This window comes from Microtus oregoni, unplaced genomic scaffold (assembly GCF_018167655.1).
Source record: "Microtus oregoni isolate MIOR12 unplaced genomic scaffold, Mior012 000024F_ref0000369, whole genome shotgun sequence".
NCBI classification, from domain to species: domain Eukaryota; kingdom Metazoa; phylum Chordata; class Mammalia; order Rodentia; family Cricetidae; genus Microtus; species Microtus oregoni.
The window spans coordinates 8,464,560-8,477,329 of NW_024543083.1; the positions used below are offsets into that span (position 1 = coordinate 8,464,560).

General features: G+C 49.9%; 1 protein-coding gene across 4 annotated transcripts; it reads left to right on the forward strand.

The window, feature by feature from the left end:
* Positions 1 to 1,628: 1,628 nt before the first annotated feature.
* On the forward strand, positions 1,629 to 10,667 carry Pomk (protein O-mannose kinase). Of its 4 annotated transcripts, none has more exons than XM_041673502.1 (6): positions 1,639 to 1,702; positions 4,427 to 4,504; positions 4,736 to 4,813; positions 6,232 to 6,492; positions 7,240 to 7,523; positions 8,918 to 10,667. In XM_041673502.1, the coding sequence occupies exons 5-6, from the start codon at positions 7,248 to 7,250 to the stop codon at positions 9,686 to 9,688; spliced, it is 1,047 nt and encodes a 348-aa protein (XP_041529436.1). In that variant the 5' UTR covers positions 1,639 to 1,702; positions 4,427 to 4,504; positions 4,736 to 4,813; positions 6,232 to 6,492; positions 7,240 to 7,247; the 3' UTR covers positions 9,689 to 10,667. The 4 variants fall into 4 exon arrangements, with proteins under 4 accessions (XP_041529435.1, XP_041529436.1, XP_041529434.1 ...); XM_041673500.1 differs by having other exon boundaries at positions 6,232 to 6,376; XM_041673504.1 differs by having other exon boundaries at positions 6,243 to 6,376.
* The last annotated feature ends 2,103 nt before the right edge of the window (positions 10,668 to 12,770 follow it).

Below are 12,770 nucleotides of genomic sequence, written 5' to 3' on the forward strand. Positions count from 1 at the left end.
GAAACAGTTCTGACTGTCCTGGAACTCACTTTGTAGACCAGGTTGGCCTCGAACTCACTGAGATCCGCCTGCCTCTGCCTCCCCAGTGCTGGAATTAAAGGCATGTGCTACCATGCCTGGTATGGCCCTCAAAAAAGGAAGAAAAATAACAAAAAGAAAGAAACTGAGGAAGAAAATACTGCTATAAAATTTGTGATTGTGAGGAGGGAAATGTGACCTTGTTAAAATGGAACTTGGTCCATTTTGCACTGTAAGCAATCTACTCAAGATAATTTAAACCATGGATTTATTCAGCATAGCCCGCAGTCCCGGCCTCATCTAGAAGTCTATCCCAAACCCGTGCTATACAATAGCCTCAGTTGCTGCTACCGGAACCGGAACTGGGAAACGGCTGTGGGAGGAATGAGAAACCGCAGAGCTGCGTGCCATCCCCAGGACTGTGCCACCTTGTACGATGCACACCTGCTGTGTGACAGCAAACCAAAGGCTCAGTTAACACTTGAGTGGGAAGAACTTGCGTTCTAGGTAGAAATGAACTTTGAAGGCTCTGAAAACACGCTTCTTCGATTGTGTCTCTGCCCTTGGCTGCACCTGCTGCAACGGCATTGGAGCGGCTTGACTACAGGTTGTAGCCATACAGCGTGTTTAGGGCTAGAACACCAACCAAACCACAGCTCAGTTCAGTGCTGCGAAGAGCTTTCTCCACATAAACTGGGAAATAATGTTCCATACAGAAAATACATTGAATTGGTATTATCGTTGTATTTTTCTTACATTTTATACAGTATTTGTGATGTGTAGATCTTCCAAATCTCAAAATACGTTCTTTGCATTTTTCAGTAGCATCATTGTAAAAACAACAAAACACAGCCTAGATGTCAGTTGTGGTGGCTCGTGCCTTTACTGCCAGTATTTAGGAGGCAGAGGCAGGCAGATCTCTATGAGTTCAAGGCCAGCCTGGTCTCCATATTGAGTGCCAAGCCAACCAGGCCACATAGCAAGACTTTGTCCTCGCTCCCCCCACCAAAAAAAAAAAAAAGCCAGCCTAGAGAAATTCTAGACTGTATAAGAGTTCTTATACAGTATAAGAAACTAGAACATAGCCGGGCGGTGGTGGCGCACGCCTTTAATCCCAGCACTCGGGAGGCAGAGGCAGGCGGATCTCTGTGAGTTCGAGACCCGAGACCAGCCTGGTCTACAAGAGCTAGTTCCAGGACAGGGTCCAAAACCACAGAGAAACCCTGTCTCGAAAAACCCCCCAAAAAAGAAACTAGAATATATAAGAGCATTTATTCTCAGAAATTGCCATCAGTGGCCAACATTGTTTTGGGGCTGCTGGTCAGCAAAGCTATTTGGAACTGTGTAAGAGTCAGAATGGGCCAGGCAGCGGTCGGCGGTGGGGCTGAGAATTTCGGACATTTGCTCAGGCTGCTGTTCTGGGGCCCACCCTTTGGCAACTACCGCTTTGCAAAGAGTGTAGATCACGAAGCAACCCTCTGAGATTCCCAGGCCCAGGCTCAACCTTTTTGCTGCGTCCTGGCTCTCACCAGCCTAACCAGGGGCTGGGTGAGAGCGCCTGCGCTGCCGCGGGCGTCCATGGTGCGGCGAGAGGCGGCCACCAGGGGGCCGCCTCGCGCTCGTCTCGGGCCGCTTCCGGCCGCGCAGGCATTGTGGGCCGCGAGCTGGATTTGGTGGATATCAGGTAGGCTCCGGGGAATGGTGGAGCAGGCTGGGGCTCTGCGGGGCCTTTCCGAGCCTGGACCACCTCCCCAACCCAGCCCCAGGGTGGGATGACGCTGCTCTCCCGGGGCTCAGCTGGGCCTTTCCTTGGAGCAGGTGATGCCCTCCAGATGCTTACCGTGCACCCTCCGTCCCTCCGGGTGCTCATCGCGCACCCCACCCCCGGTGATCACCGTGCACCGCCCCACTCTGGGTGATCACCGTGCACCCCTCCGGTTTTTCACCGTACAGCCCCTACGTGTGCTCTCCGCGCACCCCCCTCTGGGTCTCTCTGTGCTCTGGGCGCTGCCACTCAACTGTGTGAACGGAGACTGTCCTCGGTGCTCTCTCTTTCTTACCCCCTCCCTACCCACTTCTCTCCCCACTTCCCTCCTTCTCTATTAAAAAGCAATATATAGACGTTTAGGAATTTTGACGTCCCCACTCTGCCTGTACTAACGAAATAATATCCAGATTATTTAAAATAGTTATTGGAAAGTGAGGTGACACCAACATCTCGAATCATGTAAAATAGTCTTCATATTGGCAGTTCATTTAGTTGCCTTATTTATTTTGTCTAAGCAGCCCCTTCCAGTGACCACACTGGGTTCAAGTCTGCCTAATCCCTGAGCTTTGCAAGACCCTGAGGAAGAACGTGGATTTGAGGCAGCCCTTCCAAGCACATGGTGTCGATCTTGGATGAGCGCATTCACCTTTGAGTCCGTTCCCTTCTCTGGGAAATTACATACCTCAGAATTGTTTTGAGTTTGATATTGTGTGATACTGTGTGAACAGTTGAGTTTAAGGATGGTTACTGTTTTCCTAGGGAGAGTCAGAATGCGAGGATTATAGCTAAAAGGCACAAAATACAGTCCATAAATGCCGCAAGGGCTTGCCAACTAATGAGGGCCGTATTTTCATTTGAAAATATGAATTCTAAGGCCTGGAGAGATTGCTCAGTGGTTAAGAGCACTTGTTTTTGCAGAGGACCCAGGTTCAATTCCCTAATAGCTCACTGCTGCCCTGCCACAAGTCTCTTGTAAAACCCAGGAAAGGGGCTGACAATTTTATGCTCCAAAATCTGTGCACTGGAAAGGGTGTGTGCCTATGTGTGTGTTTCACACGTGACATGGCACGCATGCGGAGGAAAGGGTACAACACGGATGCTGGTCTTGGCCCTCTCCCTTTGTGAGCCAGAATCACTCTGGTGTGCCGTGGGTCAGACTGACTGGCCCAGCGGCTTCCACGGATTCTGTTCACCCATATCACCATAGGACCAATGGGATCACAGGTGTGTCTGGCTTCTCTTGGGTTCTGGGGATTTTAGCTTGGACCCTGGGGATTTCAGCTTGGGTCTGCACACCTTACCCACTGAGCCATCTGCCCAGTCTGTGTGTGTTCTTTTCTTAGGGAGCGCCCTTTCCTTCCTAAAACTATAAGCTCTAGGTGCCATGAAACTTGCATTCACCCAATAGAAACGTCGGATGAGGGGGAGGTTGGGGTGAAAAAGATTTAACACTTGGAAGATGTAATGGTGGTGCTGGTGAAAATGGATGAGAGAAGAAATGGCGGATGGGAGGCGCTAGAGGGCAGGACCCACAGAAAACTGAAGAACAGATTCCTGGGCTTGTGGAAACACAGGAAGACAGCAATGCCTGCCAGATGCCCATGAACACAGAGAAGTGCAGTGTGACTGTCCATTCAGTGTGCCTTGGTCCCTACTCTGTGCCAGGCACTGCAGATGTTAGGGAACCAAACAGAACAGGTCACAAACATCTCGGAGCACAATCTAAGGGCTCACAGATCTCCTAAAGGGTTTCTTTGGGCACCAAGGAATGTTCGGGGGCTGGAGTATAGAACACTGGGGGACTCTGTAGTTTACTTTCCTGGGGTTTACCTTCCCCTTGGTGCAGAAGTCAGACCCAGGGCATTGTCTTGGCATGTGCTAAGCATTGACTCTCCCACCATCTACATCCCAGCCACTCAAGGCATTGTGGGACTATTGAATGTTTGTATTATAGGCAGGATTTGATCTGTCATTTGGAAGGATCACCCTCTATGTCAAGCAGGAATTCTTCCACATACACATAGGGAAATACGTATAAATTTTGTTTCACACCAGGCTGGTTGTAAATGCCCATGGAAGACTTAGACAAGAAGATGGTCTGGTTGGTTTGTCTACACAATGAAACTGTCTGGAGTGGGGGGAATTATTTCACTGATGATGCTCTCGTCAACTGAGAGTAGCAAAGCGGAGTGGATGAATCTCTAAAGCATACTGTGATGGGCTGGCGAGCTGGCTTCGTTGCGATGGGGGCTTGCTGAGTTCAACACTCAGGATCCATAGTGGAAGGAGAGACCTGATTCCTGTACATTGTGCTCTGACCTCCTTCATGCATGCCTTGGCAGGTGTCCTCCCCTCATGGTCAAAGAGATAAAATGTAAGAAATTAAAACAAGAAGATCAATCTGAACTTCAAAGCCGTTAGCTACAGAGTGGCTCTCCAGTATACCAGAAGTGACACAGTGCCTGAGAAGCTGCTTATGGGCAGGGACTTGTGACCACGGAGGACACGGTTTAACTGTGTCCACCAGAGGGCCTCGGATTTTAGCATTCATCCAGACCACCTGGAGAACTTTAAAAGTGGATTTTGTTTCTGATCAGTAGGTCTGAAGTGAGCGCCTAAGAAATGACTTTTCTTCCCAAGTCCCCAGGTTCCCAGCTGGAGAATCCCAGAGAATAACCGTGAGCCTAGTGGCGGCTGGGGACAGAGAGGGCATCGAAGGTACTCCAGTTCTATATGTAATATTTCATTTCTTTCACAAAGGTCAGGCTTGGTGGAGGATCACATGCTGTGCAAGAGCCTGGGCGGGATCCCCAATATACCACCACTCCCCCCAAAAAATGTTATTTTTTTTAAAAAAATGGAATATATTAGGACAACTGTAAATTGACAAAACACTGAATAGATGGTCCTAATCTTACTTATGTTTTCTTTTGGAACATTTCGTTAAAGAAGGAAGATCCTATCTGCTGTGTGGAGAATGGATGGGAAGAGAGAAAGATCATGCAGGAATCAGCTGTAGGAGCGCAGGTAAGAGGCGCTGGCGGCTTGTGCCAGGGCGGAGTCAGGAAAGGACGGTTCATAGGGCTTGGCTGATTCTGAGGTCAGGGGAGGGAGGAACTGAGTCACCCTGGTTTGTGATATGAGTGATAATAGGTTGTGTCTCCACGATAGAGTGGGAGCCCCGAAGAGGAGATGTGCTGGGGAAAAAGGGGTGGGGGGACAACAAGGTCAGCGGTGGACACAGCCCACAGAGCGTTGGGAGACGGATCTAGGCTGCAGTGTAGATGTAGGGATCGCAAGCAGCTTGAGAGCTACCAGAGACACTGCATGAGGGGAGATTAGCTCGGCCTGCAACACCCTCAAAGGAATGGTATCATCTGCTGCCAGTCTTGGCCAGCTACAATCCACTGCCTGAGTCCTGAGCTAATTAAGCACTTTACCAGTGAGCTGTAGTCCCGGCCATTTTTATCTTGGTAAAATATGTTGGGTAAGAGATATTTGTTGAGAAAGCACAGGTTTGTTTTTATACGCCTTAGGGGCTGCTCTATGTACTCTGGCAACTGGGCTGAGTGGCACAGGCAGAGACGATGCACGACATCATTCCACCCCTTTGCACCTCACATCGGTGATGCGGTTATCACTCGATTTTGACATTAACTCCTAGAGAAAAAGCAGTTGCAACCCTCTGTCCTAAGGTCTAAGTTGAGACACAGCTGGTCCCTCTAAAGATTATGAAGAAAGATGAGCTGGAGAGATGGCTCCGTGGGTAGAGGTGCTGGTCATGCAAGCCTGTTGCATCCCCAGGACCCACTTAAAGAGGGAAGAGAGAATCAGCTCCACTGAGTTGTCCCCTGACCTCCGCACACGGGCTGTGGCATGTGCTCGCCCATGCCCACACATCGTACACACAATGATAATTAACGTAAAGTTTCTTTTTAAAGTAAGATGAAAGAGATAATATAACAGGTGCAACAGCCTGGGTAGAAACAGCCGCAGCAGCTCTGTTCAGTCTCTGAAGATGAGCCGAGGGAGAGGCCTGAGGTCGAGATGAGGAAAGACGAACAAATGAATCTGAACACTGCTGGAACTGGCCGGGGAGACCCCAGAGTGTGGGGGGATGGCCTCCAGATGGCCTGTGAATGAAACCAGAGTGATTGCAGTCGGGGTTTCTTGAACACAACCCGGTGATAGCAGGAATGAATACCAGTGCTGAATTCTGTTGTCTAAGCGAAGCTACTGAACTGTCAGTCCTTACGTTTCGGGGTTAGAAGTAGTTGCGTTGCTGTGACAGCCCTTCACCCATGTCCTCATTGGCTTAGAAACAGGAAGGAGAAGTTCCTTATTTGCTGATAGGAACTGTGCAAAAGGAATAGATTTGGGGGACAAGACAAGTTTATTCTTTGAAGTCGAGATATATTTTTTATTTTGTCTGTGTGTGACTGCAGTATTCACATAGGCCAGAAGACACCGTCTGATCTCTTGGGATGGAGTTACAGAGGCTGTGAGCTGCCATGTGGTACCAAGCACAACTCTGAGCGACCCAGGCATGTGGATGGAGACTCAGCTGAGAGAAGGAAGAGACTCCTGAAGGTAGCCCTGTCAAGATTGACTCTGGCTCCCCATGTCTCCAGTCTAATGGCCACTTTGGAACACTTCTGTCCAGCACTTTGAGGGACAAGCATCCTTTGCTCAAGGGTCCATCCCAGGTCTGTCCCCTGCCAGGTCCCTCCGCCATGGCCTTGCAGTGGTCTCTGTTCTGGATTTTTTGGGTCCCTGCTACCTGTGTCTCCTAAGTCATCTCCTCGGAAAATCTTATAGACAGTTAGAATTAAAGGATTATTCTCCAAGTTTGTCAACTCTTATCCCGGATTATCATCAGGGCCTAATTTCTGCACCTCCATCTCCCCACCCCAAAGCTACCTGTGCACCCACTGAAAAGTTAGCTTTGCTTCTTCACTGGGGTATCACTCAGGGATAGGGTGCTCAGCTGGCTTAACCGAGGCCCTGTGTTCAATCCCCCGGGCCACAGAAAAAGCCTAAATATTTTGTTGTTGCTGTGTTAGGGTTCAAGCCCGGGGTCTTGCACATGCTGGAAGCTCCCTGAGCTGTATCACCAGAACACCCTAACCTCGTCTGATTCCTACGCTAAGCCTCTTTGTCTGCCTTCTGTCCCAGTCCCACAATGCACACCTACACTCAGGCCATCCACCTAGTGCAAGCTCCTGTGGGAGAAAAAGACCAGATGTGGTCTGGATGAACCCCCATTTTAGCTTGTAATGAAGACTAGTGTTTATCAGAGCAGCTCACGGTTCGTTTACGCCTTCAAGTGATGCTGATCCTGACCGAACCCCCGAGTGACGGCGACCACCTTCAGCCCACTAGTGGCATCCGAACACTCCCATGAAAATCAGCATAGACTGTGACGCTACTTCCTGTCTCATGTTCTGTTGTAGGAACTGACATGGGACAGCAACATGGAAGCAGGAAAGGTCTCACCCACAGGGAAGTCCCCCGGGGCGTTGGGCTGTTGCTCTCCTTGGCCCTTATGAATGCCGTCCTTTACCTCTGTCTCGACTGGTTTTTCATTTCCCCTCGACCTCCGGAGGACCCGAGTCGCTGTCCTCATGGTTACTTTAGGATGGGACGGATGAAAAACTGTTCGCGCTGGTTGTCCTGCGAGGAGCTGAGGACAGAAGTGAGGCAGCTGAGGCGCGTTGGGGAAGGAGCCGTGAAGAGAGTAAGTGTTCATGTCCCTCTGTCCTCACTGTCAACTCTGGGAGAGCAATTGTTTGGCACCAGGTGCCATGATGCGTGCTGTACCTGGGAGTCCAAGGCAAAAAGATTGCCTGGGGCTGGGCCGTGGTGGCGCACGCCTCTGATCTCAGCACTCGGGAGGCAGAGGCAGGCGGATCTCTGAGTTTGCGGCCAGCCTGATCTACAAGAGCTAGTTCCGGGACAGCCAGAGCTACACAGAGAAACCCTGTCTCGAAAAACCCAACCAAAAAAAAAAAAAGATTGCTTGGGGTGGGGACTTTGAGGCCAACCTGGGCAACATCGTGGAATACTGTCTTATAAACAAACAAAGAAAAAAGTCCCTTGACTGCCTTGTGTCTCGGATCGGGAACTCGGGCGGGCGTAGTGAAATCATCTGGAGAGAGGGAGGCAGGTGTGAAAGAGTGCTATAGGATGGGAGACAGGAACACGTTCAGGAGTCGGGCTGGAGCTTAGCTCAGCTGGAGGAATGCTTGTTTCAAGGCCGAATTCAAGGCCAACCTGTGCTACCGGACACCCTGAGACGAGGTGTCAGGTAGCACAAGTTGGCCTTGAATTCCCTCGAGAGACAGCTGTCTGGACTAACGTAGCAATGCTGAAGCTGAGGAAGTGTCTCTCTGTGTCTCTAGATGTCATCTATATCTAGCCCTAGTCTAATGCTGTTGCCTTTGCATATTTAATAAACTCCCAGATGGTTCTCTCGAGGCCTGTCTCTCCCCGACTCCCAGAACCGTGCAGCCAACTGTGTATTTGTCAGCTCCGCTTGGAGTTCTCTGAGCACGTCAGGACGTCCTGGGTGGGACTCTTGTTTGTTTCTTCCTTCCGAATGGAGTCTTACTGTATAGCCTTCAAATTCATGATCCTCCTGCCTCAGCTTCTTGAGTTTAGGGATTACCAGTATGTGTCACTACAGCTGGCTTGGTGTGGAATGGTTGATCATCTCTTCTGTGGGGCCTGCTGTTCCCCCCTCTGTAGATGGCACCACTTTCCACCCAGGTCCTTGAGCCATACACCTGGGAATCATCTTGGGCCCTCCTACCCCTTCTGTCCGCCAGGAGCAGGCTGTGCTCTTCCACACTGCGGTCCATGGCGACTCTCAGGTTCTGGGTAGCCTTTGGAAGAGTCCGTGGTCTCTGCCTTGGCCCTGCTCTTCCTTCTTCCTTCCTTACCCACCCCAGTTACATGCTCACCCTGCTGAGTGCCGTGTGTCTGTCTTCACAGCTCTGGGATGGCAGAGACGGGACCGTATCTGGTTTGTTTCCGCGTCCTCCGCACCACGCCTGCCTCCTAGGAGGTGTGTGTTCTTCGGCGTGCTTTGGTGGAAGCCTGGGTCTGACGTTCTCCTTGGCCCCGTTTCAGGTCTTTCTGTCCGAGTGGAATGAGCACAAAGTTGCTCTCTCACGGCTCACCAGGCTGGAGATGAAGGACGACTTCCTCCACGGACTGCAGATGCTGAAGTCTCTGCAGAGCCATCACGTGGTCACGCTGCTTGGCTACTGCGAGGAGGACGGCACTATTCTCACCGAGTATCACCCCTTGGGTTCCCTGAGCAACCTGGAAGAAACACTAAACCTTTCGAAGTACCAAGATGTGAACACCTGGCAGCACCGGCTGCAGCTGGCCGTGGAGTATGTCGCCATCATCAACTACCTGCACCAGAGTCCCCTGGGCGTGAGGGTCATGTGTGACTCTAACGACCTGCCCAAAACGCTGTCTCAGTACCTGCTGACAAGCAACTTCAGCATTGTGGCCAATGACCTGGATGCACTGCCCCTGGTGGACCACGCCTCCGGGATCCAGGTGAAGTGTGGCCACAGGGAACTCCACGGGGATTTTGTGGCTCCGGAGCAGCTGTGGCCTTATGGGGGAGACACACCCTTCCGAGATGACTTCATGCCCTCCTATGATGAGAAGATTGACATCTGGAAGATTCCGGATGTCTCCAGTTTCCTTCTGGGGCACGTGGAAGGCAGCGATATGGTTCGATTCCACTTGTTTGATATCCATAAGGCATGTAAGAGCCAGATCCCCGCAGAAAGACCCACGGCTCAGGATGTTCTGGACACTTATCAGAAGGTTTTACATTCGCTTAGAGACTCTGTGATGTCTCAGACAAAGGAGATGCTGTAAGGTCAGGCCGTTAAGTGATGGACTTGACAGCTGAATGGCATCCAAGCTGTTCTACTCTTGGTGATGGAAGTGCTTTCGTGAACCTCGTGATTTGTGGATGCAGGGTCTCCTCCACATCTGCCTGCACATCTGAGTGTGCCCTGCTTTCCCGACAATCCAGATGGAAGTAGCCAAGAGGGAAAACCTTGCTTTACTGTGCTTCCTGGTGAAGATGCAGAGAATTCATGGATCCACACGGTGTTTGAAGGAAGTGGTAAAACGGTAATCATGAAGACACATCGCCTACTCCGGTAACCATGTTTATAGATTGGTAGGAAATGGGAAGAAACATACACTAATTCTTCAGAGAACATTGCTCCTAATTTGAGCAGTCCTGTTGGAAACTGGGGATATAGAGCCCAGTGGTCGGGTGCTTACCTGGTTCTTTGCAAAGCCTCGGATATGATCCGTAGCATACACACACACACACACACACTCACTCACTCAAAGACCGTTTTGGGTGTCCAAAGTGCAGCCCTCGTCAGTGAGGTCCTTGTCAGTGTTGGAGATGACCGTCTGTGAAGGTTCCATGCAGTTTCCTCTCACTGAGCCAAGTACGCTGTGGCAGCATGCACTAGAGAGAGACGGTGAATGGCTAGGACTGACTGCTGGGAACGGCAGGCTGCGGGGACTTCCTTACCTGCCTGGGATGGTGCTGACCTGCGGTTTCTGGGTGAACGTTTCATATCCAGTGTTCCTCTTTCCTAGACAGTGTCGAGCCTCCCCGGGCTTGCACAACTGAACACCTTAAACAAAAACTGTGGCGCCAGGAATGGTGGCGCACACCTGTAATCCTAACGCCTGGGAAACAGATTGGAGAAACTAAGAGTCCAGGCCTGTCATGGGCTATATACCACGATCCCATCTGTCCACGCCCCCACCCCAATAAAAAAGTCTCTCCTGTGGTGCTGGCATCCTTATTTTGGGAGACATGAGAGAGTCGGTGTGTCTTTGTGGCCACTCACGAGGTGTCCCCTGAACCTGAGCAGGCAACAGAGCCACCTGGAGTCACATCTCGGGGCCCACCTTGGAGTCTCTAGCTTCACGGGGCTAGAGGGAAGTCCAAGGGTTTTCATTGTAACTGGTTCACCATGATGCTGCCCCTGGTGTTTCCCTCCTCCTACAGGGACCACCATTCAAAACTCATATCCCCCTTGAGTACCACAGGCCAAAGAAGTAGGCGGCATCGGATCTGATTGTTTTCTGTAGCCTGTGGCTGACAAGGGGGTGAGCTTGCCTAGGGTATCTGAACCGTCTCTGTGAAGCACACAGGTGCTCCATTCACTTTGGGTTTGTTTTACAAAATCTCCACCAAGCCAGATGGTAGTGGTGCATGCCTTTAATCCCAGGACTCGGGAGGCAGAGGCAGGCGGATCTCTGTGAGTTCCAGGACAGACTCCAAAGCTGCAGAGAAACCCTGTCTCAAAAAACATAAAAAACAAACAAACAAACAAAAAACTCCACCAAAACCAACTGGCTTAAAGATATTAACAAGTACTGGCCAGGATGTGGAGTGATTGGACCCCTTACTATCTTGCTAGTGGGAACGTAACGGTGCAAAAGCGCATTGGGGAAACAGGCAGTTCCCACTTTACTGTGCTCAGGGGCAGCTTATAGAGGGCTCTGGCCACGCCCCAGCTCGCGGGATCCTTCAGCTGCAGACTCATCAGAACCCACTCCCCTGCCATCAGGGTCTCGTGCTCAGAACAGCTGCAGGCTGCTCAGAGCAGAGGAAAACAAGTTGTTTACAGGCAATTCAGGATCTGGCGATCTGCAGTCCCCAACAACAGTCCTGGTGAAAAAGTACTACTACAGATGTGGGTGTTGTATGAGGTGGGACTTTCCTTTGGACCGCCTAGCACAAATAATGACATACAAACAAACACTTTTTTTTTTTTTTTTTTTGGTTTTTCGAGACAGCGTTTCTCTGTAGCTTTGGAGCCTGTCCTGGAACTAGCTCTTGTAGACCAGGCTGGCCTCGAACTCACAAAGATCCACCTGCCTCTGCCTCCCGAGTGCTGGGATTAAAGGTGTGAGCCACCACCGCCCGGCTCATGCTGTATATATTTTTTTTTTTTTTTTGGTTTTTCGAGACAGGGTTTCTCTGTGGCTTTGGAGCCTGTCCTGGAACTAGCTCTTGTAGACCAGGCTGGTCTCGAACTCACAGAGATCCGCCTGCCTCTGCCTCCCGAGTGCTGAGATTAAAGGCGTGCGCCACCATCGCCCGGCTGTATATTTTTAAAAGGTTCTAAAACTCTGGGGTAGTGGATTAAGTAGCACAAATAATAAAAAAACCCAGAGGCAGATATTGGGCTTCAACCTGAAGATCAGAAGAACAAAGCAGCCAAGCCATTAGAGAGTTCTTACCGCTATGAAATCTTCATACCGAAAGAGAGTGAGTTCCTGTCTCATCCTGCCTTATATTCCTCTCTGTGCTGGGATTAGAGGTGTGCTCCACCACCACCCAACCTCTATGGCTAACTAGTGTGGCTGCTGGGATTAAAGGTGTGTGCCACCACTGGCCTGTATGACTGACTAGTGTGGCTGCTTTGCATTCTGATCTTCAGGCAATTTATTAAAATACAATGAAATATCAAAATGAGTATATATATATATATATACATACATACATACAGCATGATTTTGTTTTTAAAGATGCAGATGACAAGAATAGGAGAGACCTTACAAAGAAGGAAGCCTGGAGTCATTCTTTACTTCTATATAACAAGGCAAAAGTGTCAGCTTTGTGTGCACATACTTGAATGCAATTATGTTTTCTAAGGTAAGTTTTTATTTTCCTCTGTTACCTAATTTTTCCACGTAAGTTTTATTAAAGACATCTAGCCATTCCACTCTATTGAGATAGTAATTATTAATTCAATGGATTTGTCAAGATTCTTTAGTGATTTGTTTGGGTTTTTTCTTTTCAATATTTTAATTTTTTGGATTTAAAAGTGCTTACCTGCAATTAAGTGTGTGCATGCACACAGTAACCAGGCGTGTGCTTGCACGCAGTGACCAGAAAGATCAGAAAAGGGAATCT